Below are 26054 nucleotides of genomic sequence, written 5' to 3'. Positions count from 1 at the left end.
ACCCAACTATTCCCACTGTGGCATGCTCCAGTGAAGACGCTCCACAAATGGCAGGAAGGACAGAGATGGGAACCACAATAGAGCCCCTCCCGCCCGAGGGGAGGAGGAAGTGAGGTGAATGCCTGACCCCTGGCTCCTATAACTCTTAAGAGCACACACTGTTCTGCCCAAACCAAGATGGAAAATCTGTAAAACAGAAGAAACTGAGGGCAGCTGAGTGCACACCGCTGCCAGCCTCCCTGCAGCTGTGCCCACAGCTGACGCCCTGTGCACTTTCCATCTCCAGTCAGCGGGGGGCTCTGGCTTCCAGGGTGCATGGGAGCAGGGGACCCACCGCCTCTCAGTTTAGAGGCTGGCATGCGTCCCTGGCATCCATTAGCTTGAGAGTGCCAGCTCTTTTGCTAAGGGTTCTGGCAGGGCCAGGGCTGGGGACGGAGGGGCAAGATACTGGCCTGGACACCCATCTGGGAGTGATTTGAGAAGCTCCAGTCCTTGCTGGTCCTTCCAGGCTATTCTTAACTGCTGTAATTACAGGGTCAGCCTTGGCCAGTGGCACCGTGGGGTCTGAGCATCGTTAACTTCCAGGGGCCATGCTGGGGCTGGGTGGGAGTTGCTCTGCAGGGGATGGAGGACCTATCACTGAGGGCAGGGTCTGGAAGGCAGGAAGCAGTGGGCGGGTGAGCACTTGATTGCCGATGCTGGGTCCCTTCACACCCACAACGCCTCTGCTGGGGGCCTGCAGGGAAGGGGCCAACGGTCTGGGAAAGTCTGGAGGACAAGATGCCAGGGCAGCACCAAGGCAATCTCAGGGCTGGGGTGGGTACGTGGAACAGATGATGGGTGTAGGACCCCATGGCCCAGCTGTTCCAGTTCCTCCAGGGCAGGCTGGGCTCTGCTGACTTCCTTCCTGAACCCCCTGTCCCCCAGGCCTAGAGCAGCAGGAGGCTGAAGAAAGTCCTGAGTTTCACTCAGCCTTGCCTTCCTCACCTGTAAAACTGCCCATGCCAACAGCGTCCCAGTCTCCCTCTCCCTAGGTGTGAGAGGATGGGATGGAAGGTCTCTGTCTTCCTGACCAAGCCCCCTTCTTTAGGAAGCACTCTCAGCTAGGGAACACTTGGCCAAGGGCTCTTCTAGAAGATCCAAAGGAGACACATTGCCCTTGCTGCTCCTGGTCTCTGTCCCTCCGTGACTCAGTTTTTTTAATATAAGAAGGTTCTTTCCTAACTCTAGCAGTCCACAATCCCCTTGCCTGGAAGAGCACAAGCCAGCCCCTCCATGAGTCACAGCTGGAGCTTTGGGACAGGGACCAAGTCCTTGCCCCTTCCCCCCATATCCTTGCTTGGCTAAGTGTGAACCTTCCCAAGCCTCGGTTTCCTCAGCTATAATGTGGGTGGTCGTGCAGACTAAACGACTGCTCCCTTGTAAGTGCTCATTGCAGACCTCCTGATGGCTGGCTCTCTGCCACTGTGGACCAATGCCATCTCTGCACAAAGCTGCCGGCCTGGTTGGGGACCCCACCAGGGTTTCCACAAACCTTCCTCCATATACTTCTGGTGGGGATGGAAGGAAAGGTGTATTGGTGTATTTGGACCTCCCCCATGCTTCCTGGGCACCAGCCCCACTTGGGGACGGACAGGGACAGCCGTGTAGCAAGTGCTGACTGAATGTCATAAACCTCAGTGGAATCCAAGCCCACTCCTATCTGCCACTGGCCCCTCTAAATCTGCTCATCTCTCCCAACATCTCTACCTGTCCATCCCATAACTATCTTCCTGTAGGTCTCCCAGGGTCCTCAGTCCCACAAATATCCTCAGCAAAATCAAGTGCATCTTCCAGGTCACAATCCCCTTCCCAAATGTCAAAATACACCTGTGAGCCCTAGGCCATACCCCATGACCCAGCACCCACTCTGCCACCAGGGTCTACCAGGGCAGGTCAGGCTCACTGGCTAACTGGAGGTTACCTCAGTGCCCCTGCTGTTGAAACCTGGGGCTCCTGGAGAGCAGTCTTTTACATAGACCTTGTAGCCCAGGTCAGGCACCTGCAGCCAGGTAACAGGTGACCAGCCTGACTCACTGCCAAGCTGGATTAAGGACCCTTACCAATGACTAATGCACCAGACCCAGACTCAGCACTCATCTGGTCCTTTGGTCCTAGCCCCCCCAACTTGTTGCAGTTCCTACCCAGGTGAGGTGTCCAGGGTGAGGGAGGCCAGTGCACTGGAGAAGAAACGGGTGTCCCACAGCTTCACTTCTTGCTCACGCATCTGTGGGGAGGGCCAGAGAGAGGCTCAGAGGGTCCTGGCCTGCCTACCTCAGGGCCTCCTGAAACCCAATACCTGAGGGTATGCCTGGTACAAGGCAGAGCAGGGGGAAGACATGCCAGGAGAAAGGGTCTGGGTTTCCATGTCCTGCTCCTTTAACAACCCCTAGGTGACAAAGGACAGGGGCGGTTCCCTCCATGGACTCTGGTCCCTGTGGGGCCACCAAAGCTCCCAGGGTCAGGCTTAGCTATTGCAAATGGAATTCACCAGTTTTCCACAGCCCTCAGTCCCCTGGGGCTCTGAGACCCAGCTGCAGAGGCAGGCCGTATATGGACAGGCCTGGAACTGGACATCAGCTCCCTACCTCCCACCAGCCTTACCCCACCTTCCTAGGTCAGGAGTCTAAAGGACTAGACAATCCCTAGTCCTTTAGATTAGGACTTACGTGACAGTGCCCTGCTCACGCTGGAGAAGTCCCTACCTGGTTGAGTCCTGTGGACACGAGGTGCTCTTGCGTACCCGTCCATGCCAGCCGGCTGTCCCTGCTGTTCTCGTGGGCCTTTGTGCTCTATAGGATGCAAAACCAGGGCTGAGCCATCAGGGCCCCTTGGGGGCCAGAGGAGATGCACACAGCTCTCTCCTAGTTGTACTGGCCCCTGGAGCCCTAGACAAGGGGTGGAGATGTGGAGTGGGCCTCAACTAGGGTAGTTCTGCTACCCACCCATCTGAGCACCCACAGAGGGACAGACTGGTCTTTACTTTGGAATTTCCTATGGCTGATCTAAGCCAAAAGAGACCTCATACACACAGGACAAAGCCCACTTCCAACCCCACCAGGACAGCTGTGTCAATAGGCCCTGGTGGATGCCTCACCTCCTGGGAGGGCTGGACTAAAAGCAGGTGCCTAAAAGAGGCTGAGACCCCATCCCTTACCCTGCCCACACCCCTGAGCCATATGACCCTGGGGACCCCACACCCTCTCAAAATCTCATTTTTCTCTTGTAAACAGGGCTCATGGTACCCACGCTGCCCTCAGCAAAGCACTGTGCAAATCGCAGGATTAGCAGGATTACCACTGCCTCTGGAAGCTGCCAGCGGGCCAGAGGGCAGGCCTAGGGCCAAGTTCTGGGGAAGTCCTAGAGAGGGCAGTGCAGTGCCCCTCGTGGCCTCCCACGGTGCTAGAGCTGCCGGCAGGAAGGCTCAAGGCCCCCAGGAAGGAGAGAGAAGTTCACATCCCGGGCAGGCAGCCTTGTCCCTCTGGGCCCTGGTGGGGGGGAGGCTGAGGGGGCCAGAGGAAATGCAAACAGCTCTCTCCCAGTCACCCTGGCCCCTGGAGCCTGAGACAAGGACCCTGTTACCAAAAATAGCTCACCCCAACCATGGCCAGCCTCCTCCAAGCTTCCCACGATCTCCTTGGGAATGAATGAGGGAGGGAAGCAGCCAGCGAGGAGCTGGCCCAGGGCCCCCTCCTCAGCCTACAGAGGCGACCCCAGCGTGGGAGACCTGGAAACACTCCCCCACCCGTTGGTTCCAGGGGCTTTTCTCACTGCTCCCTTCCCACCCAGCCACAGCAGCACAGGAAGTCAGGGCTGGAGCCTGAGAACCAGGGCCCCACGCCCCTCTCCCTGACCTAAGAGGGGTTCAGGTCAGGAAGAGGGTCAGGCCCCTGACACCCAGAATAGGTGAGAAGTGTCATTTGGGCTCCTGTCTTCTCATCAGTGTACAAATATCCCTATGTAAGAAGCCAACCGGATGGTTCCAACTGGTCTGCACATGATTCATTCATTCAACAAACATGTGAGGCCTCCCTCAGGCCAAGGACCAAGCTGGAAGCCAGCAGTGGGGGTGGGCAGTCCTCAGAGGACCAAGAATGTGAGTGAAATCAAGCTGCTCCTTCATTTGTTCTTTCATAATACAATTATCCAAGCCACACAATGTGCCAGGAGCTGGAGACACAGTGAACAGAATGGACAAGGTCCCCAAGCCCACGGAATATCTACACTGGGAGGCAGACCAGACCAAATGGAAATAACTATGCCTTCAACATCACTGTAAGCGCCACAAAGCAGCCAAGTGGAAGTGAGGGCACAACCTGAGACAGACTGCCTGAATGAATCCCCAGACCTGCCCAAGGGCCCTATCCCAGAATGAGTCACAAAGTCAGTGCCTCAGTTTCCCTGTCTGTAAAAACTACCATAGCAGGACCTCCTTTGGAGGACTGCCACAAGGAACATTAACACAGGAGAATCTGCCACATATCAAATGAGGTGGGGTACCAGGGATTGAATAGAGGGCCTCATGCATGCTAGGCAAGTGGCCCACCACAAAGCTACATCCCTGGCCATTATTTTATTTTGAGACAGGGTTATGGAGGCTGGCCTCAATCTTGTGATCCTGCTGCCTCAGCCTCCTGAATAGATGGGCTTACAAGAATGCACCACCACACTCAGCCTCAAATGCTCTATTTTTAAAGATGATAACAGTGTACAATCAGAGTGTAACTGAAGTCATTATAAAGTAACATTTGAGCAAAGAGGTGTGAGGTAGACAGCAGAACTAACACCTACACAGCAGGAGATGGAAGCAGAGAGGATGGTGCAGGCAACAGGTGGGTGAGTGAGGCAGGGCCAGGCTGTCACCAAGCATTTCTCATTCAGAGGCACAGCTGAGGCGAAATGCACTTTGGCCTGCATCTTCTACCTTCTGTTCACAGGTGCAGAAACCAGGACCTAGAGAAAGCAAGCCCTCTCCCCAGTCACCTAGCAATGCAGCTGGAGGCTACCTGAGCCTCCAGTCCTGTGAGCTGGTCCCATGATCTCACTCCGCATGAGGACATGAGACCGGGGGTGAAGAGACTTGCAATGCAGCAGAGAGAGGGCTAGGGGAGCCCAAGACGACCCCAGAAGCCCTCTGGCTTCCAGCAAGCATCCTGGATCAGCTCACCCTGGGTAGGGCACCAGGTCTCCAGGCACACAGCAGTAAGGCCTGCAAAAGTACTCGGAAAGCCACTCCCCATTATGGGTGCACCTAGCTGTTGGCCCAGGGGCCACAGGAAGCCACATGGGTTGGGAAGAAAGTCAGCAGCCACCTCTAACCCCAGATCACTAGAGTGATTTCCAATCTCAAAAATAGAAAGTTCTTTGCTGACCTCAGAGAGACTCGCAAAAGAGAAGCCCTGCCTCTGAGCCCTCAGCATCTCAATCTCCTGGGCCCCCGGGAAGGCTGCAGCTGGGCCCCAGGCATCCTATTACCCTGGCGCAAGAGGCCAGGCTGGAGGTTCCCTCCTAGAAGCAAAGAGGCTGCAGGTCCTCCTGGGGGTGGCCTTTGTCCCCACAGGCAACAGGGTATCTGCTCATGGAGAAGGGCTTCACTGCCCCTCAGTCTCTGGTCCAAAGTCCCTGCTACCTGGCCTCAGGAAGAGGAGAGGAGGAGGTGCAGCCAGGCAGGCAGCACCAGCCCATCCAGTGAGTGTGGGTGTGTGTGTGTGCATACCCAGCATTCCACTGCAATGAAACCAAAGCCCCTCTGGATTACCATGACAACGGTGTGGGGCAGGGCTGCTCATCAGGAAGCCCTGGGCTCCTTCCTAGGGCAAGGAGACTTTTTCCAGTGGTAAGACCCTCACCTGAGCCAGGCTCAGTGCTGGGTTCCAGATGCTCAGCCCCCCAGGCTTTGTCATATGGGGTGGTCAGGAGGCACATACTCCCCCACTAAAGAGAGGTCAGATGGCTCATCCTGGGCCCCTTTCTGTCCCTAAGGAGGATCTTGAGGCCTCACTGCTCCCCAAGCATCTCCCAGCCTCAGCGTGCTGCTTCCCTGAGACAGTCAAGACTTCAGGGCTTCACCAACCCCCATCCAGGGCTTTGGTTCAATGAAGGAGCAGCAGAAGGGGCCTGGGGGCTCAGATAGAACAGGCCTGGCTCTTCTACTCGTGGCCCTGGAGCAGTGAAAGAAACATCCTGATCCCTGGTATCCTAGCTTGGACTTCAGAAAGATCCAAAGAGCCAACTTTCTAGGGGGGCTATCAGGGTGGAAGTCCTACAGTGGTCATAAACATAATCGAAAAACAAAGGAGGAAGCCAGACACAGTGGTATGCACCTGTAGTCCCAGGATGAGGCAAAAAGATGCCTGAGCTTAGGCATTCAAGGTCACTCTGGACAGCAAAAGGAGACCACATCTCGAAAAGATATAGAGCAGACTGTGTTAGACTGTGTTGGTATACACCTATAATCCCACCTACTTAAGAGACTAAGGCAAGAGGATCACAAATTGGAAATCAGCCTGAACAACTTAGCAAGACCCTATCTCAAAATAAAAAATAAAAAAGGCTGGGGAAAAGTCCAGTAGTAGAGAACTTGCCAAGCAAGAGGAAAGCCATGGGTTCAATCCTTGGCACTGAAAAATACAAAACAAAATACATGCATACAGAATAAAGAAAATGTGGTATACATACATAATGGAATATTACTCTGTCATAATGATGAATGAAATCATTGCATTTGCTGGTAAATGGAAGGAACTGGAGACTATCATGAGAAATAAGCCAAACTCAAAAAGCCAAGGCCAAATGTTTTCTCTGATATACAGATGCTAACTCACAATAAGGGGGCAATAGGGAAAAATAGAAGTACTTTGGATTAAACAAAGGAGAATGAAGGGAAGGGAGGAAGAATGGAAATAAGAAAGACAGTAGAATGAATCAGACATTACTATCATTGCACACGTATGATTACACGACCAATATAATTATACATCACGTACAACCAGAAGAATGTTATACTCCATACGTGTATGTCAAAATACATTCTATCATGTGTAACTAATAAGAACAAATTTAAAAATACATGTTATACATACATGAAAATAAAAAGTAAAAACAAAACAGGGATGTAAATAGGAAGGAGGCACCCAAAGGTTTCTGCTTTAAGCTCAGGTGGCCCAAAGCAGGGTCCAGACAGTGAAGGGAGGACTCGTCCCTGCATAGCACATCCTTCAGGCTCCGAGAATAGTGAGGGGAAGAAATGGGATGGAGGAGGATGCTATCCTCCAGGAGCCCCAGCCGTGTCCCCTCAGAGAAGGTGCTCCTAGAAGGACTTCCCCGAAGCTGGCCCCTTGGCTCACGCCCACCCCTGCCGCCAGCAGTGGTTTTCTTAATAGAAGCCAGGTGTGGGCCAGATGCCCTGGGCGGAAGTGGGGGGCAGGGCCAGGCGGAGGACGGCATTCCAGGCCCACTGCCCCCGCAAGGCACCACCAGGGCCGAGGCGCCAGGCACAGTCTCTGCAGTCAGGGAGCCGCCCTCGCTCCTCCCAGATCTCCTGGCTGCAGCCCCTTCAGAGGCTCCTCCAGGCACAGACCTTCACCCACTAGGAATCAGACTCCCTTGGCCAGCAGCCACTCCAGCTCCACCTCAGCCCCCACTCAGCCCTGCTGGAGGAAGGGCGGGGGCTGGAAGGAGGTAGCGTGGAGGGGAGAGAAGGAAGAATCACTCCAGCGTTGGCCCAGAGGCTGGGCATGGCATGCCCAGCGGGTAGGAGTGCAGGCACTCCAGGCCAAGCATCTGAGGCCCTGGGCAGAGGGCGACCTGGGAAAGGGGGGATTCAGTTTATCCTCCAAGTAGAGCCTGGACCCCTTTCTGGGTAAAGGCTTAGAGGTGAGTTAAGGAAAACTACCAGGTGAGGCCTATTGTCCACACCCACACTTCTCTGAGACTCAAATGTCCTCTTGGGAGGAGGAGGCCAGGTAGCCCCTCCAGGATGCACAGGCGGGATGTAACCAAACTACTTTTCATCTCAATTCACCTGTCAGATAGGGCTTCCTTTCTGTCTTCAGCCAGAATGGAACTGACTGTACCATCTTGGCTCCCAAAAAACTCAAATTTCAGGCTACCAGGTTTGAGCTGATGATCTACTCTTGGCCCTAGGTGGGCATTAAGCCCTTGAAATGGGGAGAGGGTGTGGATGGGTGTGTATCTTTGCTAGGGTGCGTCTCCCCAGAGCTGGCAATAGGACCCTACACTTCATCTCCCTGAGGGAGAAGACTTCAGTTTCTAGAAAATTCCCACCTACTTAAGAGGCTAAGGCAGGAGGATCACAAATTGGAAATCAGAAATTTAAATCCAATGAAATTAGGTTATTTGCAGGAAAATGGATGGAACTTAAGAACATTATGTTAAGTAAAATAAACTAAATGCAAAAAGTCAAAGGTCAAGGGTCATATGTTTTCTCTTATGTGCAGAAGGTAGAAAGAAAAAAAGGAAAAGAAAGGTGGGGGATCTCATGAAAACTGAAGGGGGACTACTAGAGAACAGGGACCAGGGGAGGAGGGGGAAGAAAGGGAAATAATGGGAACGATATTGGCCAAATTTTATTTATATATATATATATATATATATTTTTTTTTAATGGATAGTATGTCTTTATTTTATTTGCTTATTTTTTTATGGTGCTGAGGACTGAACCCAGTGCCTCACACATGCAAGGCAAGTGCTCTGCTACTGAGCTATAGCTCCAGCCCCAAATTATATTCTTATAGTATATGCATGTGTGAATATGTAATAATAAATCCCATCATTATGTATAATTATAATGCACCATACAAAATTATGGGGCGGGGAGTAAATCCACTCATCTCACTTCCTGCTAAAACACTCTAGGGGCTTTCCAAAGCCCAGGGGACAGGCTCTTCACATGGCCTGCCTCCCCTCTGGGTCCCTCAGCAGACTTCTGGGACAAGTTCATCCTACCTCAGGCCATCTGTGCATGTCACCCTGGTGAAATGAAACTTAGGCTGAAGCTCCAATGTCAGTTGCTCAGAAAGCACTAATCCACTCCCAAAGAGAAGCCCCCAGTACTACCTAGGGCAGGGCCACTGTATCTGGCTCACTGGCTGCTGCCTCTAGGTCTGGTGGATAAATTAATGACTCCCCAATGACTCTGTGTCTGCTGCACGAACCCAGGTCCCAGCCTCCTTATGTGGAATGCAAATGGCCACATGTGCCCCCATGCAATATACACTTGCAGAAACATGTGCAACCAAAACATGCAGAAACCCTCAGTCCTGTAGGTCTGATAGGCCCTCCCTACCCCAGGGGTCTCTGTGAGGCCTGAGGAGCACAGAGGGTGGGAGACTTGGGGGATACTCTCTGCTGGTCTCTTCTGACCATGCCAGGGAAGGAGAGTGTGTGTGTGTGTGGGGGGGTGAGGGTCACAAAGGAAAGAAGGAAACTGGAATCTCAAATTACCTTCCTGAAGCCACAGGATACCTCCTCCGCCTGCCTATGAGCAGCCAGGCTGCTCCCACCCTGTGATCAAAGCCAGGCCCTCCCAGGACCCAGAACTGGCTTTCCAGGAAGAGCTCTACCAGCAGCAGCCACTGCCCATGGTCTCTGCACCAGGAACCTGCCCGCCCTCCTCCACCTGCTGCAACCTCTGGGTCCTCATCCTGCATGGAGGTGTCCACCCACCCCACCACCCCTACAACTCACCTGAGAGGCCTCAGGTTTGGCTCTGGGGTCGAAGATCCTTAGCTGCTTGTCCTGCAAAAGCAAAGAAGAGGAAACAGAAAATATACTATTAGAGTCAGCCCGTTTCTTCACTCCAGATTCTGATTGGCCCCTGCCTCTGTACCCAGGGCTGGCATTACATGCTCCAACCCAGTTCCTCCTTTGGCATGGACCGGTCCTGCTTCCTGCTCACTTCCCCCAGAAGACCACATTTGGTGGGGGCAACCGCTCACCTTCCTGAGCACCTACTATGAACCAGGCATGTCACAGGCATGCCCTCTCCTGTCTCCCCAATGACTTTATGGAGTGGTGCCATCAATAGGACCCTTGAAAAGGAGAATGCAGACCCAGAACCAGCAGGAGGCTTCTGCAGGCATGTCCAGCCCTGCGCAAGGCGTCCTGGCTCCTCGGATGATGGCATTTCTGAACTTCCAATCAGAAAATGGAGCTAACACCTTCTAACAGTCCACCCAGCTTAGTTACTGACCCATACTACCTGAGAGCAGAGATGAACAAAAAAAGAAGAAAGAACTCTACTGAAATAAAACTCCCAGACCTCATTCAAGTCATTTTTGTGGAATAATCTGTGTATCTGTACGTGTACCCAAGTGTATATACATAGACAACTGGGGCAGAGGGCTGAGGATACTGTTCAGTGGTAGGGTGCTTGTCTAGCATGCACGAGGCCCCCTCAACTTCTAGCACCACAAAAAGAAAAGAAAAAAAGAACTGTGCATAGAAAGGGCAGACTCTGTGTCCACTATTTATAGCCTTGGCCATAACTGTCCATAATAAATTGTTAAGTGCAAAAAGGAAGTTGCAGAATAACATGGCACACTATGATTCTACTGTGGTCAAAAATAAACAAAAATCTCTATTTGTGTGACCACGTTCCCATATGTTTGGGATATTCTCTGGGCAAGGATGAAGGTCCTGACCAACATAGGCAAGGGTGTCAATGCTGGATACCAGGGGTGGGGCAGTGGGGGCTCATCAGCAGGTCATTTTTATGTCTGAGTGCAGCTCTACTTCTGTTTCAGAGATTCCTATTTTCATATTATAAAAAATAAACAACTGTAATTTAAAATTAAAAACATTACCACTTGCATCAGATTCAAAAAGTTGAAATGTTCACTTATAAATCTAACAAAATATGTATTGACAAAATATGAGAAAATCTACAAAACTCTGATGGAAAAAACTGCAGAAGGCTGGGCACAGTGGCATACACCTATAATCCCAGCAACTCAGAAGGCTGAGTCAGAAGGATTTCAAGATCAAGGTCAGCCTGGGCAGTGTAGCAAGATCTATCTCAAAATCTGAAAAAATAAATAAATAACAGGACTGGGGATGCAGCTCAGTGGAAGGTGCTCCTAGATTCCATCTCTACTATGAGAGAGAGATTGAGAAAGGAAGGAAAGGGTTGGGTTGTGGCTCAGTGGTAGAGCTCTTGCCCAGCATGTGTGAGGCACTGGGTTCAATTCTCAGCACCACATATGAGCAAATAAATAAATACAGGTCCTTCAATAACTAATAAAACATATTTTTTTAAAGTGCGTTTAAGGCGCTGGGGATGTGGCTCAAGTGGTAGCGCGCTCGCCTGGCATGTGTGGGGTGCTGGGGTGCTAGGTTCGATCCTCAACACCACATAAAAATAAAAAAATAAAGATATTGGGCTGGGGATGTGGCTCAAGCGGTAGCGAGCTCGCCTGGCATGCGTGCGGCCTGGGTTCAATCTTCAGCACCACATAGAAACAAAGATGTTGTGTCCGCCGAAAACTAAAAAAAAAAAATTAATATTTAAAAACTTCTCAAAAAAATAAAAAATAAAGATATTGTGTCCACCTAAAACTAAAAAATAAATATTAAAAAAGTGCGTTTAAAAAAAAAGAAGGAAGATCAAAGAAATGAATGGATATGAAGACTTAGTGTCATAGAGAGATCTGTTCTTTCCACCTTTGATCTACAGAGTCCACACAACAATTCTAATCAAAGTTCCAGAAGTTGCTGTGTGAATATCGACAAACTGATTCTATATTCTCATGAAGAAGCTAAAGACCCAGAATAATCAACACAATAATAAAGGAGAACAAACCCAATTTTACTAAAAAGAGAAACAAATTGATGGAGCAGACAAGGGAGCCTGGAAAAGATCCCCCCAAATACAGTCTACTGATCTTTGACAAAAACCAATCAAGGGCTGGGGTTGTGGCTCAGTGGTAGAGTGCTCGCCTAGCATATGTGAGGCACTGGGTTCCATGCCCAGCACTGCATATAAATAAATAAATAAATAAATAAATAAATAAATAAATAAATAAATAAATAAATAAAATAAAATAAAATAAAGGTCCATCGACAAACAAAAGAACCCAGTCAACACCATGGAGAAAGGGTAGTCTTTTCAACAAATGGTGCTGGAACAACTCAGGAAAAAGGAAAAAAGAATCTCTACACAGACCTTACCTTTTTCACAAAAGTTTAACTCAAAATGCATTACAGAACTAAGAACAAAACGTGCAACCATAAAACCTTTGTTACATAACACAGAAGAAAAATCTAGGTGGCCTTGGATACAGCAATGACTTTTTAGGTATGATCATGGGAGAAAAATCTCACAAATTGGACTTCATTAAAATTGAAAATTTCTGGGCTGGGCTGTTGCTCAGTGTAGTGATTGCCTGGCAAGTGCAAAACCCTGGGTTTGATCACCAACACTGGGGAAAAAATACTGAAAATTTGTTTTTCTGCTTTGTGACATTGTCAAGAGAATGAAAGATCAAAACTCAAAGCCATAGACTCAAGAAAATATTTGCAAAATACCTGTTTCAGATAATTTATACCTAGGGCTAGGGTTGTGGCTCAGTGGTAGAGCACTTGCCTCGAATGTGGGAGGCACTGATTCAATTCTCAGCACCACATATAAATAAATCAATAAGGGCTGGGGTTGTGGCTCAGCGGTAGAGCGCTCGCCTCACACATGCGAGACCCTGGGTTCGATCCTCAGCACCACATAAAAACAAACAAACAAGTGAAATAAAGGTGTTGTGTCCAACTACAACTAAAAAATAAATATTAAAAAAAAAATAAATCAATAAACAAAGTAAAGGTCCACTGACAATTTAAAAAAAATAATTTATGCCTATAACATCAGGAGAACACTAAAGGTTCAACCATGAATTGGGTGGGAGCAAACTTCTGGTACCCCAGTGACTCAGAGGCCAAGGTGGGAGCATGGCAAATTGGAGATCAGCTTGGGCAACTTAGAGAGACTGCCTCAAAATAAAATTAAAAAGGCTGAGATCTTTGCTGGGCACAGCAGCATTGCCTATAATTCTAACAACTTGGGAGGCTGACACAGGAGGATCACAAGTTGAGACTAGCCTCAGCAATTTAGGAAAGACCCTGTTTCTTTTTTCTTGTTTTAAAAATATTTCTTTATTTAAAATATTTTTTAATATTTATTTTTTAGTTGTGGTTGGACACAATACCTTTAGTTTATTTATTTATTTTTATGTAGTGCGGAGGATCAAACCCAGGGCCTTGCACATGCTAGGCAAGCGCCCTACTTTTGAGCTACAGCCCCAGCCCTATTTAAAATATTTTTAAAATAATACAATATTAGTTATAGATGGACACATTGCCTATTTTATTTATTTATTTTTATGTGGTGCTAAGGATCAAACCCAGTGCCTCATGTGTATTAGGCAAGTGCTCTACCACTGAGCTACAACCCTAGCCCATTTCAACATAAAAGTAATTTTGAGCCACACCTGTAATCCTAGCGGCTCAGGAGGCTGAGGCAGGAGGTTTGTAAGTTGGAGTTCAGCATCAGCATATTAGTGAGGCCGTAAGCAATTCACTGAAAGCCCATCACAAAATAAAATGTAATAAGGGCTGGGAAGGTGGCTCAGTGGTAGAACACACTTGGGTTCAATTTCTGGTACCAAAAAAAAGTAATTTTAAAACGGACTAGGGGCAGGCACAGTGGTACAGTCTGTAATCTTAGCAATTTAGGAGGCTGAGGCAGGAGGCTTGTGAGTTCAAGGACAGCCTGGGCAGCTTAGTGAGACCCTGTCTCAAAATTTTAGATAAGTGGGCTGGGGAAATAGCTCATTGGTAAAGTGCTTTACGTAATATACAAGGCCTTGGGTTCAATCCCTTGTACTAGGGGAGAAAAAAAAAGAAGGGGAAAACCAAGTGAATACCTGCTATGAGAAGCCCCCATTGAGTGCCGGGGACAGAAAGATGAGCAAACAGCCCAGCCATCACTAAACTTGAAACCAAGGGCTGTACTCTGCAGAATAGTCATAGGGACCTTTGGGGAGGAACTGACACCTGAGCTGAACCCTAAAGGACAAGCAGAACTTGCTCTCTTACTCTGGCAAGGGAAAGGCATTTGGGGAAGGTGGAAGAACCCAAGCATGATGTGGAGGTGGGAGTGTACTGGTGTAATGGGGGGAGTGCATGGGGTAGTGGGTAGGGCAGGAGAGCACAGTCAGCTGAGGCAGGGACCAGCAAAGAGGGCTTCCAAAGCCAGGCCTTGTGGGCATACTTGGAAGGGGCCCAGGGCTCTGTGCCATTCCTGGCAAAGCCTTCCCAGATGCAGTTTACTGAGCAACTGCCACACACCGGGTGGGCACTAGGCAGGATCCAGGGAGTAGCTCCTCTCAGCTCTGTGCTCCACAACCTGGGCTCCAAGGGTCCTGGGGTGACATATGTAGACCACACTTATGAAGGGGATGAAAGACAGCACAGGGCAGAGAAGGTGCAACCAGGGACAGGCAGAGAAGACAGTCAGGGACTGTGACAGAAACAATGCCAGTGAGAGTCAAAGAAGACAGCCAGGGACAAGGACAACTATAGATTAAGGACATAAAGAGGGCACAGGAAATGGAACAGGATGGAGAGCAGGTCTCAGAGATGAAGGTCAAGGGAAATACCTCTCCACCCCACAGTGCTGCGAGAAAAGGCAGGGGCCTGGGTTCAAACCACTGATGAGCTCTGTGACTTGGGCAAGCCCTGAGCCTGCTGAAGGAGGATGAGGACAATGGGACAACAGTGCCACTCACAGGTGGGTTACTGGGGCTCAGGGCACAGCACCCCATGGAGGCAGCTGAGCCCTCTGGAACAGTACTTTAAGGCTAAGTCCTAACAGGAGTCCATAGTATGACCTGAAGGGCTGGCCCTGCAGGGGATGCAGCCTCCCTGCAGTGGCCCTGTCCTGGCTGGGCAGGAGCAGACTTGTGAAGGAGGTGCAGGCGCAGGCGGCAGAGGCCATCCATCCGAGAGGCTGGCGTGCCCCCTAGTGGCCACCTGCCCCTTCACCGTGGCCCCAGGAGATCCTCAGCTAGGCAGTGAAGAGGGGCACTCCTGGGGCAGCAGCCCCACTGGATTTCCTCTCAACCTGAGGGCTCAGTGTTTGGAACCTACTGCTTAATGAACAACCCAGAAAAAAACAATCGGTAAGGACTAGGAAATTCACCTTCCAAAAAGGCAGAGAATAGGGTCCCTCCAAGTGTGAACCATGGGCCTAGAGGAGTCTACTGCTGGGAGCCTTCTACTTCAGGAGAACTCCCATCACCTCTATCGCTGCCACCCCTTCCACTCCTTCCTCCAGGCCCTGGCGCCAGGCCCTTGCTACCTACCCATTCTCTACTAGTGTCCTCAGGTCCAGCACAGCACCAAGGCCGCCCACATCCCCAGATCCCATGGTCTTCCTGGGCCCTGGTGCATGGCCATGCTGGGGACCCTCTGTCCTAGGTCCAGGCACCACCCTGCCTTAGCTCTCTACCTGCCACCTTCTGCTTGCAGGCTTTGGATCCTTCTTCCAATGAGCTGTCATTTCCTCCTGGAGGCACTCCTGGCCTCTGAACAAAAACCATGCCCACCTTTCCACCTTCAGCTCTGGGCACCACTAGGGCCAGAGACTTAGGTGACGCTTCACTCCCACAGCTTCAGGTACTTAAGCTCAACAACCAACAATCACTCTAGGAGTACCCAGAACATCCACACAAGGTGCCCTTCTGGCACCTTGTGGCACCTACTGTTCATGCCAGTCTCAGTGCAGGGGCTCTTCCTGGAGCCCAGGAACCAGTCTCATGATGTCCACTCCTTTCTCAATCCACCACTTAGCACTCAGCGCTCCTCCCTATGGCTGTGCGTGTCTGCCCTGGTTTCTATCACCCCTAGCTAAGGAATTATTCTTTCCATCCTTTAGAAAGTTGTCCAACATCCAGTGTTGGACACTGTCCATCTGCCATGCTCTGTCCACACAGCAGCCAGGAAAGCACTCAAAACAAAACTGTTCACCTCACACCACCAACTGCCTTCTGACTTTTTAATTTTTTTCATAGTTGTAAATGTACAGCATGCCTTTATTTTATTTCACATGGTGCTAAGGATCGAATCCAGTGCCTCACACATGCTAGGCAAGTGCTCTGCCTCTGATCTACAGCCCCAGCCCTGCCCTCTGACTTTTAACGCTTTGATGCTTTCCTGTTGCCCCTGAGGCCTGGGTACTTGTCTCCCGTGGCGTCCAGCCAGGTACCTGCCCCAGCAGCTTGCTCTGTCCTTCCTGTTCCCAGGATTACTCCCCACCCTAGACCTCTGCTCCACAGCCCCTGCTTAAGGTCAAGCTTCCCCAGCCTCTCTGACAAACTCAAAGTACCACTTCCCTTTCAGAGGTAGGTCCCAGATCACAACTTGCAGTTCATCTGTACCACCCATGGAAGGTGGCCATGTCCAACAGCATGGGGCTGCCACAGAACCCTGCATATGGAAGCCACCAAACATGAGCCTCGAGTTTGGATAAACCATTAAGGCAGTAGCGTGAGGCTGATTCGAGGACAGGATGGAGCTAAATCGCAAAGGCCAGGCACCAGCAGTGGGCAGCTGTTCAGGCCCATTCTGATAGAGCCCAAGTGGGGTGGGAGCTTACAAATGTCCCATCTGACCTCATTGCCCTTTGGCTTCATAAATCCTGCCACACCTGCAAGGTACAGGCACGGCTGGCCCTGTGCAGAGGCCCATAGACTCACTGCCTACTTACCTTGCATGCCGTGCCCACAAGCGCTCCATCCCGGCTCCAGACAACACTCTGCACCAGGTCCCCATGGGCCTCCAGCTCTGCAGAGAAGCAGCCAAAGTCAGGCCCCAGCTCTTCTCTCAGAGAAGCAGGCTGGGGCAGGCCTGGGGCAGGCCTGGTGTAGGGTAACTCCCAGGGTTAAGGCAGCAGCAGCAGCAGCAGCAGCAAAAGGGTCCCACTCAGCTAGGAAGAAACAGGCAGCAGCTCCCTCCAGACAGGAGGCATGTATACCAGGGGCTTCTTCCTACAACTCTGCCCTTGTCAGGTCACATCTGTACTCAACAACCTCCTGTGGCTCCTTGTTCCTCAGCCTGGCTCTCACTTCCTACCAGGCTCACTTCCGCTCACTCTGCCATCCCTACTGGGTCACCGCAGCCCTGGACCTCTGCTCCTGCCAACTCCACTCTCTTCCCCTAGCAAGGGTTTTCAAATACATCCATCCACATGTTCTTTGAAACTCTTCCTGTTGTGGGTTGAATCGTATCCCTGCAAAAGATGCTGAAGTCCTAAGTCCTAGTACCTGTGAATGTGACATAATTTGAAACTGGGTTCTTTTAGGCTGGGGTAGCTCAGGGGTAGAGCTTGTGCTAAGCAGGTGAGAGGCCCTGGGTTAGAGCTCCAGCATCAAAAAGAAAAGAAAAAGGAATATTGTTTCTTTGTAATGCAATATAACTGGTTTGCTTATGAAAATGGGAACTTGGGCGAATGGGAAAAATGGGAACAAGACAAACACGAATGGAGGGAAAGAAGGAAGATAGACACCCACAAATCAGGGAGCTCTAGAGGCAAGCCCTGGAACAGACCTTCCCACAGCCTCGTGAGGTGCTGATCATGCCTATACCTCAATCTGCCTCCTAAACCCTAGAACTGTTAGATAACAACTCCTGATATTTTACACCACCCCATTTGTGGTTCTTCGCATTGGCAGTCTTAGACACTAATACCCTCCACTTCTCAGTGGGAGAAGCAATTAGTGACTCTCTTCCAAAATACAGAAGCTGGAAGGCATGTTAGTGTGTGACCTGGGTCCCAAGTCAGGTCAGAAAATGCACTATGCTTCCTCTCTGTTCCCTTAGGGCACTCGAGCAGCCATCAAGAGACCCACAAGGGGAGCGACTGAGCCTTCCTGTCCACAGCCAGCACCTTGTGAGTTAGTTGTCTTGGAAGTGGCTCCCCCAGCACGGGTCAAGCCTTCAGACAAGTGCATCCTCAGGAGAACTGAGCCAGAACTGCCAGGCTTAGCCACTCCCACATCCCTGCCCCTCAAAGACTCTGAGGTAATAAATGCTTGTATTTGTTTTAAGTATCTAGTTTTGGGTAATTTGTTCCAAAGCAATAGATAACCACCAAGGTTCCCTCCCCTGGACTAATCCCAGTTCTACTACCCACGAGTGCCACAGCCATGGCCAAGTTATCTGACCTCCTGAGCAGGAACTGACACATTCCAAAGGAGCTGCTGTGCAGACAGATGTGCAGGCCCTCAGCACAATGTCAGGCACACAAAAAGAGCCTGGAAGGGGTAGTATGGCCGCGGTTGCTCCCTAACAAGAGGCAGGCCTCATCACCTCCACTGTCACTTCCAGGGTCAGGATGGTCTTCTAGGCCACCCCAGGGGCTCACCAGGGCAAGACCTACACCTTATATTTCACTTTTCCTTTCCCCCATGGCACAAAATGACTTCATGGTGGGCATTGGCTGAATTTTCAGTAACTGAGGCATTGGAAAGGACTCCCTAGGACACAGGCTGTGCTGACAGCCCTCTATAGTGAGCTCAGTCCACTCCCAACACTGGCATATCACAGGTCTCAGCTGCAGGCTGCCAACATCACCATCACTTAAACACTGAGGAATCGGACCCAGCACTGTGACCTCTCCATGGGGATTGAGGGAGGAGACACAAGCACCTATGGGAGGGGTGCTTTAAAAAACAAAACCTCCGCTTCCAGGTGGGAGGGCAGGGGTTTGTTTTCAACACTGAAAACAGTTCTAGGGGTTGGAATGTGCGGCTGAGTGGTAGAGTACTTGCCTGGCATGCAAGAGGCCCTGGGTTCAACCCCCTACCCCTGACACACACTCAAAAAGAAAGATATTTATAAAATTTTTTTCAAGCAATAACAGTATAAGGAAGTTATGTAGAAAAATGGTGGAAAACAATAGAAAATAAAATAGCTAAGAAATGAAAACAGATGCCTATGTGGAGAGGGACAGATGCTTATCATAAGGCTTACAGAAGTAAGCCTGTGCAACTTTTTTATTTTTATATTTTGATACAAGGGATTGAACCCAGGGGTGCTTCATCACTGAGCCACATCCCCAGCCCTTTTTCTTTATTTTTTTTTTTAATTTTTTAGTTGTGGAGGGACACAATACCTTTATTTTATTTATTTATTTTTATGAGGATCGAACCCAGTGCCTCACACATGCTAGGCGAGTGCTCTACCACTGAGCTATGACCCCAGCCCCCTTTTCATTTTTTTGAGACAGGGTCTTGCTAAGTTGCTTAGGGCCTAAGTTTCTGAGGCTAGCTTTGAACCTGCGATCCTCCCGTCTCAGCCTCCCAAGACTCTGGGATTATAGGCATGTGCCACCGCGCCTAGCAAACTTAGTGTGTGTGTGTGTGTGTGTGTGTGTGTGTGTGTGTTGCTAAGGATGGAACCCAGGCCCTCATGTGTGCTAGGCAAGTGCTCTGCCACTGAGCTAAACAACCAACCCTGCTATATTTTTCTTTTTTAAAATTTTTTTATGTATTAAGGATTGAACCCAGGGTCACTCTACTACTGAGCTCCATTCCTAGGCCTTTTAAAAATTTTATTTTGAGGGAGGGTCTTGATAAGTTGCCAAGGTTGGCCTTGAACTTGTCATCCTTCTGCCTTAGCCTCCAAGTTGTTGGGATTTCAGGACTGCACCACCATGCCTGGTCCTAATACGAATTTTAAAAGTCATATTATTGAAACAACATGCCAGGCATGGTGGTTCATACCTGTAACCCCAGCAGTTTGGGAGGCTGAGGCAGGAGGATCACAAGTTCAAAGCTAGCTTTAGCAATTTGGCAAGGCCCTAAGAAACTTAGTGAGACACTGTCTCAAAAAATTAAAAGGGGGGCTGGGGATGTGGCTCAAGCGGTAGCGCGCTCGCCTGGCATACGTGCGGCCCGGGTTCGATCCTCAGTACCACATACAAAACAAAGATGTTGTGTCCGCCGAGAACTAAAAAACAAATATTAAAAAAAAAAAAAATTAAAAGGGGATCTGGGGTTGCAGGTCAGTGGCAGAGCACTTGCAGAGCACATGTGAGGCACTGAGTTCAATCCTCAGCACCACATAGAAAAATAAAGTTATAAAAAAAAGGTTTAAAAGGGATGAGGGGGCTGGATGTGTGAGGCACTGGGTTCAATCCTTAGCACCACATAAAAATGAAACAAATAAAATAAAGGCATTCTATCTACTTTTTTTTTGGTGCTGGGTGTGGAACCCAGGGCCTTGTGCATGCAAGGCAAGCACTCTACCAACTGAGCTATATCCCCAGCCCCTATCTATCTACTATTACAAAAATTTTAAAAAAAGGGGGGGGATGGGGATATACCAAAAAAATAAAACAAAACAACAACAAGGAAAGAAAGGGCTATCCAGGGCACCAGGGAGGCCACACCTGTCAGAGACTGCTGCTTGGCTGCGTCCCAGACCTTCACGGCTCTGCCTGCTGAACTCGCCAGAACGCCATCTGTGGTGGGGTGAAATTGCAGTACTTCCACTGGCAGCGCTTCAGGGCCCAGCACCACTCCAGGCACTGAGGGGAGGGCCTGGCCAGGACCTGGCAGCCGCCACAGCTTCACCTGTGGAAGAACTGAATTTGTAAACCAGGGCTGCCCCTGGCCCCAGAGAGGTCCCATGCTGAACAAGGCCAGTCCACAAAGAAAACACCCTTTGGCTGGTCAGGGGCACCTCACCCACCTCAGCTGTTCGGGTTGGGGGCTGCATATTCTATGTCCTGGGGAGGGAGGGAACCCAGTTCAGAGCTCACAGGGTGTGACCAAAGGCTGGTCAGAGTGGGGACAGGGGCTCTGCTGTCCCCTTCAGTCTCTCACATCACCCAGACTCCTTCCCTTGGGCAATAATATGGTGTAAAGGCTAGTCACCACCATAGCTGCGGGCAGGTACTCAGGGCCCAAGGGCCTGAGGAAGGGGAGCAAGTGAAGACCCTGTGGGAGTTCAGAAAATTGGGGTAGGTGGGACATGACCAGCTCTTCCAAATGCTCCACTCACCGTCCTGTCAGCAGAGCCCGTGCCCAGAAGGAAATCATCAAAGGGAGAGAAGTCCAAGTCAGTTACCAGGTCTGTGGGGGAAGAATACATGAACTTGCTGTAATGTCCTGTTTCCAACTCAGCAGAATCCACCCCAGGCCGGAACCAAAGCTCAAGTCTATGGAGGTAACACCTTCTTCCCAGACAGAGGTAAAAGCGAGAGCCCTTCTAGATACCATGGGAGCAAATGCCCTCGGCCCCTCCTGCGACACATGTCCACCACAGCCTTGCTGTCCCAGGGTGGTCAAAGGCATCAGGAGGCTCACAGGAAAATGAGCAGGAAGCTCCTCAGGTTACCAGGCATCTGTGTGGACATAGTGGCCCAATCCAGGCCTCTCAAGGCAGCACAGACTTCAGTTGCAAAAGGTCCCAAGTCACCCAACAAATACTTCCTTGGCTGAAGCAAGCAGAAGTTAGTCTCAGGTTGCTGGTACAGGACATGGGGGCACTCAAAGTCAGCCAGAGTCCAAAAGGGAAACAAGGCTGGTGATGTGGGCTGGAGCTGGAGGATGGGGAGGGTGGACGGTGGACAGGACTGTGGGCCAGCATCCCTGTTACCTGCCGTAGGGCTGAGCAAGACAGTTTCCTCATAGCCAAAAGAGACAAGAGAGGATAGCTATGGAAAAGCACCCCTTAGATAGCCCTGCCTGTATTCCCAGCCAGCAGGCCCACACTAGCCCTGGGCCCATAGGCAAGAACCCCTGCTACCCTGATCTTGGGGCTCCTCTCTGGGCAGGGCAGGTGTTAGGCCAGAGATAGCAGATGGTGTGGGCAGCCTGGCATCTCCCACTGGAAAGGGATGTGGTAACATAGCTAAGTAGTCTGAGTGCATCTGCACTGAGTCCTCACCTGCACAGACTTCATCAAATCTTTATAGGCAGTAGGCAACATCGCCCCAATTGGAGGATAAGGATACCACCACCCAGAGAAACACAGCTATCAAGGGCGTAGGTGTGGCTGAAGGTCACAGTATCTTACCCCAGCTGGAGCAGGTATAGGCTCCAGCCTCTATCACACCACCCACACCCCAGGACCACTGAAGGTGTCCCAGTGGCCCCACCTCACTGGCTGCTGGACTAAGGGCAGACATGCCCCCGAGATGAGAAAATGGAAGAGCCTCTGCAGGTGGGGAGCCCCCAGAGGCAGAGCAGCAGCCAGGGCCCAGTCTCTCCTACCAATGGCACTTATGTGAATGACACCTGGTACTTCCAGGGCAGGTTCTGAGGGAGCTGGAGCTCAGCTACCCCATAGACGAGTGGTCCAGCATCTGTTTATAGAATGCTAGTGATGGCGGGGCTTACCACCTTTCAAAGACATTACCCACCAACTTGGGTGGCTCCACCATGGATACAAAGCATCGAGAAGTAAACATGCAGCCAGGCCCAGCGTGGTGCACACCTGTAATCTCAGCTACTGAGGAGGCTGAAGCAGGAATATCATAAACTCAAGGACAGGCTCAGCAACTTAGAAAGACCTGTCTCAAAATAAAATTTAAGAAGGGCCAGGGATGCAGCTCAGTATACAGCACCTGTCTAGCATGAGACCCCCTTGGTTTGAACCCAAGTACCACCAAAAAAATATATATTCATACACACACACACACATACACATACACACACACACATGCACACACACACAGGATAAGTTATGTTATAAGATGAATAAGGTAGAAAATGTGTGATCCTGAAAATGATGGCACCTGGGCAGGACTCATGAGTCCACTCAGTCCATCTGTTAGAGTGGGAAAAACTGGGCACTAGAGCAATCATAATCCATATACTCAGTTATCTTAGTTGATCTATTTAATCCCCAAAATGTAGAGGAAAAAAAAATCACAAACTGCTAATGTTCTCAATCAAAAGCTATAACCTGAACCAGGCACAGTGCACACCGATAATCCCAGAGACTCGGGAGGCTGAGGCAGGAGGATTGCAAGTTCATAGCCAGCCTCAGCAATTTAGCAAAACACTTAGCAACTCAACAAGACCCTGTCTCTAAATACAAAAAAGGAATTGAGATGTGGCCCAGTGGTTAAGCGCCCCTGAGTTCAATCCCCAGTGCCAAAACCAAAAACCAAAACCCCCCAAAACAAAAGCTACAATGTGGACAAAAACAAAAATGTAAAAAATCTTGGCCCTCATGGTCCGGTCTCTACTGGTATCTTTAGATTAGCTCTTATCACTCCAGTACTGAGAACTGGTTTATTATTAGTCATTATTGCAAGATACAAAAAAAAAAAAAAAGACCTTATGCCAGACAGTGACAAATGCCTGTAATCCCATCTTGGGCAACTTAGCAAGACCCTGTCTTAAGATAAAAAATAAAAAGGGCTGGAGATGTAGCTCAGTGGTAAAGTGTCCTTGGGTTCAATCCCCAGGACTGAGGGGAAGAAAAAAGGTAGGGTATTACCTACTTTAGCATTTCAGGACCACACAGTCTCTGTCAACTACTTCACTCTGGGCAGGAGGTATAACTCGGTGATACAGCAGGTATTTGGTGTGCCCAAGGCCCTGGGTTCAATCCCCAGCACAAAACAAAGCAAAACTACTCAACACCACAGTTAATACAAGAAAGCAGCCCAAACTGCAAGTCAGTGAATGGGTAAGGCTATGTTCCAATAAAATATTTATGAAAACAGGTGGCTGGCTGGATATGACAACAATGTACAAACGTCTGCTACAGAGGCAGAAGGTACATCAACAGTGGCCTGAGGCTGTGGTGCCTAAGGTGGAAGCAGATTAACTCCAAAGGAATCTTCTGGGGGAGGATGCAAACATTCTGAAACTGAACTGTGGTACACACAATTCTAAAACTTTGATAAAAAGCATCAATTATTCACTTAAAATGGCAATGTTTATATAGTATGTAAATGATGCCTCAATAGTTGTTTTTAAAAATTTAGATCAGGGGCTGGGGTTGTAGCTCAGTGTGAGGCCCTGGGTTCAATCCTCAGCACCACATAAAAAGATAAGTAAATTAAATAAAGTATTCTATCCATCTACAACTACAAAAAATATTTTTAAAAAATTTAGATCAGAAAACACAGATGAAGTTAGGCACAGTGGCGTACTTCCGTAATCCCAGCAGCTCAAGAGGCTAACACAGGAGGATCACAAGGCCAAAGCCAGCCTCAGCACCTTAGCAAGGCCATAGGCAACTTAGTGAGACTCTGTCTCTAAGTACAATACAAAAAGGACTAGGGATGTGGATCAGTGGTTAAGTGCTCCTGGGTTTAGTCCCCAGTACAAAACAAAAACAAAATACAACACAGACAACTTAGCACCTAGTATTCTGGATAAATATTGGCTATGGCTATTAACTGCCTTCATTGTCACTATCAGGATTCCTGCAGTGAGCAGCCTACCCAGTCAAAGGATCAAGGATCTTCCCCACTTCCCTTATCCCAAGGCCTCCCAATAGGCTGCCAGGAACATAGCAGAGTGCTTGGGCCCAGAGCTGCTGCAGCTGGACAGAGGAGACAAAGCCAGTCTGGCCAGTGTTGCCTTGTTCTAAGGAAAGCAAACTGTTTCCTCAAAATGGGCAGGCTGCCAAGCGCCCTAGAAGCAAGCTGCAGCAGACATCAGCTCTGTGTGAGGACCTACCTCTGACCCAGCAGCCCAGCGTGGCCACCTCCTTGGAGGGCCCTGAGTGGCCTGACTGCAGAGGATGCCTGGGGTGAGAGGTGCCCCATGGGGCTCCAGAAGATACAGGGCTAGGAGGCACACAGGAGTGAATCCCCCACATCGTGTCTCTGTCCACAGTGACAGAGAGACAACCTAACCCTGAAGTGCACACCTCCCTCCTTCAGGTTAGAAAACCTGGAATGTCCAGCTCCCCACCTCTCTTCCTGGGCCAGAATTCTAAACTAGCCTTCTGAGTCCAGCCACTTTGCAGAACACAGTGAGGACTATAAGCCATGGGACCAGGGGACCATGGGACCACATGTATAGCAATCCCTGACCCCAGGAAGGGCCAGTTCTAGGCTTCCTGGGTCAAGCACCCACTCACCTGAATGACAGCCCAGGTAGGCCACATGTCTCTTGTCTTCTCCTTGGCCTTCCAAGGCCATGATGCCCAACATACCTGTTAAGCAAACACAGGGCTCTTTGACTCTGAGACTAATGGGGACTACCTACCTCCCTGCTCAGGGCTCCCAGAGGAGATAAAAACCAAAAACTCAGCCTAGGACTTCTCCAGAGCCTCTATAAGTTCATATCCCTTTGAACATAGTGGCCCAGAGTTAGGTTACACCCCACACAAGAACCATCTGTGCATCAGATACACAGATGCCACTGAAAAAAAAGAGGTTTTGTTTTTCTTACATTGTGAGCCATATAAAAGATCAGCTTTGGGCTGGAGATGTTGTTCAATGGTAGAATACTTGCCTAGCATCCATGGTTTAATCCCCAGTGCCACAAAAGAAATAAAAAATAATAATAAGGTCAGTGTGGGGCCACTGGCTGCCACCTCTTCCACCTTTACCTGGAAAAGAAACCAATACCCCAAAGTAGAAGTGTTGAGTGACTAAGAGAGAGGTTGAGGCTAACAGTATATATGAATCTTTGGATACAGCTCTGCCTAAAGCTCCTGACTTCTCAGACAAGCCAAAAAGGTTATCACGAACAGCCAAGGGTGTCCCAACTCATGCAAGGGCTTTTTAAATCTTTGCACTCTTATTAACCCCAGCTACTCCAGGCCCACAGACAAAAAATAAGTAGCCCATGGGGAGGGAGGGAAACAGAAGCATCAGTCCTCTTTCTACCCTCCTGGGCATACTCTTTTTTTTTTTTTAATATTTATTTTTTAGAAGCAGTTGGACACAATACCTTTATTTTATTTATTTATTTGTATGTGGTGCTAAGGATTGAACCCAGGGACTCGCACGTGCTAGGCGAGTGCTCTAC

General features: G+C 49.8%; 1 protein-coding gene across 4 annotated transcripts in view; it reads right to left on the bottom strand.

The window, feature by feature from the left end:
• Nucleotides 1-26054, bottom strand: part of Coro7 (coronin 7) — a 55939-nt gene that overhangs the window by 26374 nt on the left and 3511 nt on the right. For 3 of the 4 annotated variants that reach the window (XR_007342613.1, XM_048789235.1, XM_048789233.1), the window contains 7 exons: nucleotides 25159-25233; nucleotides 21112-21182; nucleotides 20498-20681; nucleotides 16814-16890; nucleotides 9748-9798; nucleotides 2745-2831; nucleotides 2184-2266 (listed from right to left, as the gene is read on the bottom strand). Coding sequence is in view for 3 of the 4 variants with exons in the window: in XM_048789235.1 (XP_048645192.1) it covers nucleotides 2184-2266; nucleotides 2745-2831; nucleotides 9748-9798; nucleotides 16814-16890; nucleotides 20498-20681; nucleotides 21112-21182; nucleotides 25159-25233 (628 nt within the window). In the remaining variant the exon portion in view is untranslated. Of the gene's footprint in view, nucleotides 1-2183; nucleotides 2267-2744; nucleotides 2832-9747; nucleotides 9799-15556; nucleotides 15631-16813; nucleotides 16891-20497; nucleotides 20682-21111; nucleotides 21183-25158; nucleotides 25234-26054 lie in introns of those variants that run through there. The other variant, XM_048789234.1, reaches the window with a different exon arrangement.

The sequence above is a fragment of the Marmota marmota genome, unplaced genomic scaffold (genome assembly GCF_001458135.2).
Source record: "Marmota marmota marmota unplaced genomic scaffold, marMar, whole genome shotgun sequence".
NCBI lineage: Eukaryota > Metazoa > Chordata > Mammalia > Rodentia > Sciuridae > Marmota > Marmota marmota.
The sequence above is the reverse complement of the archived record's forward strand: the minus strand, read 5'-3'. Positions and strand labels throughout refer to the sequence as shown.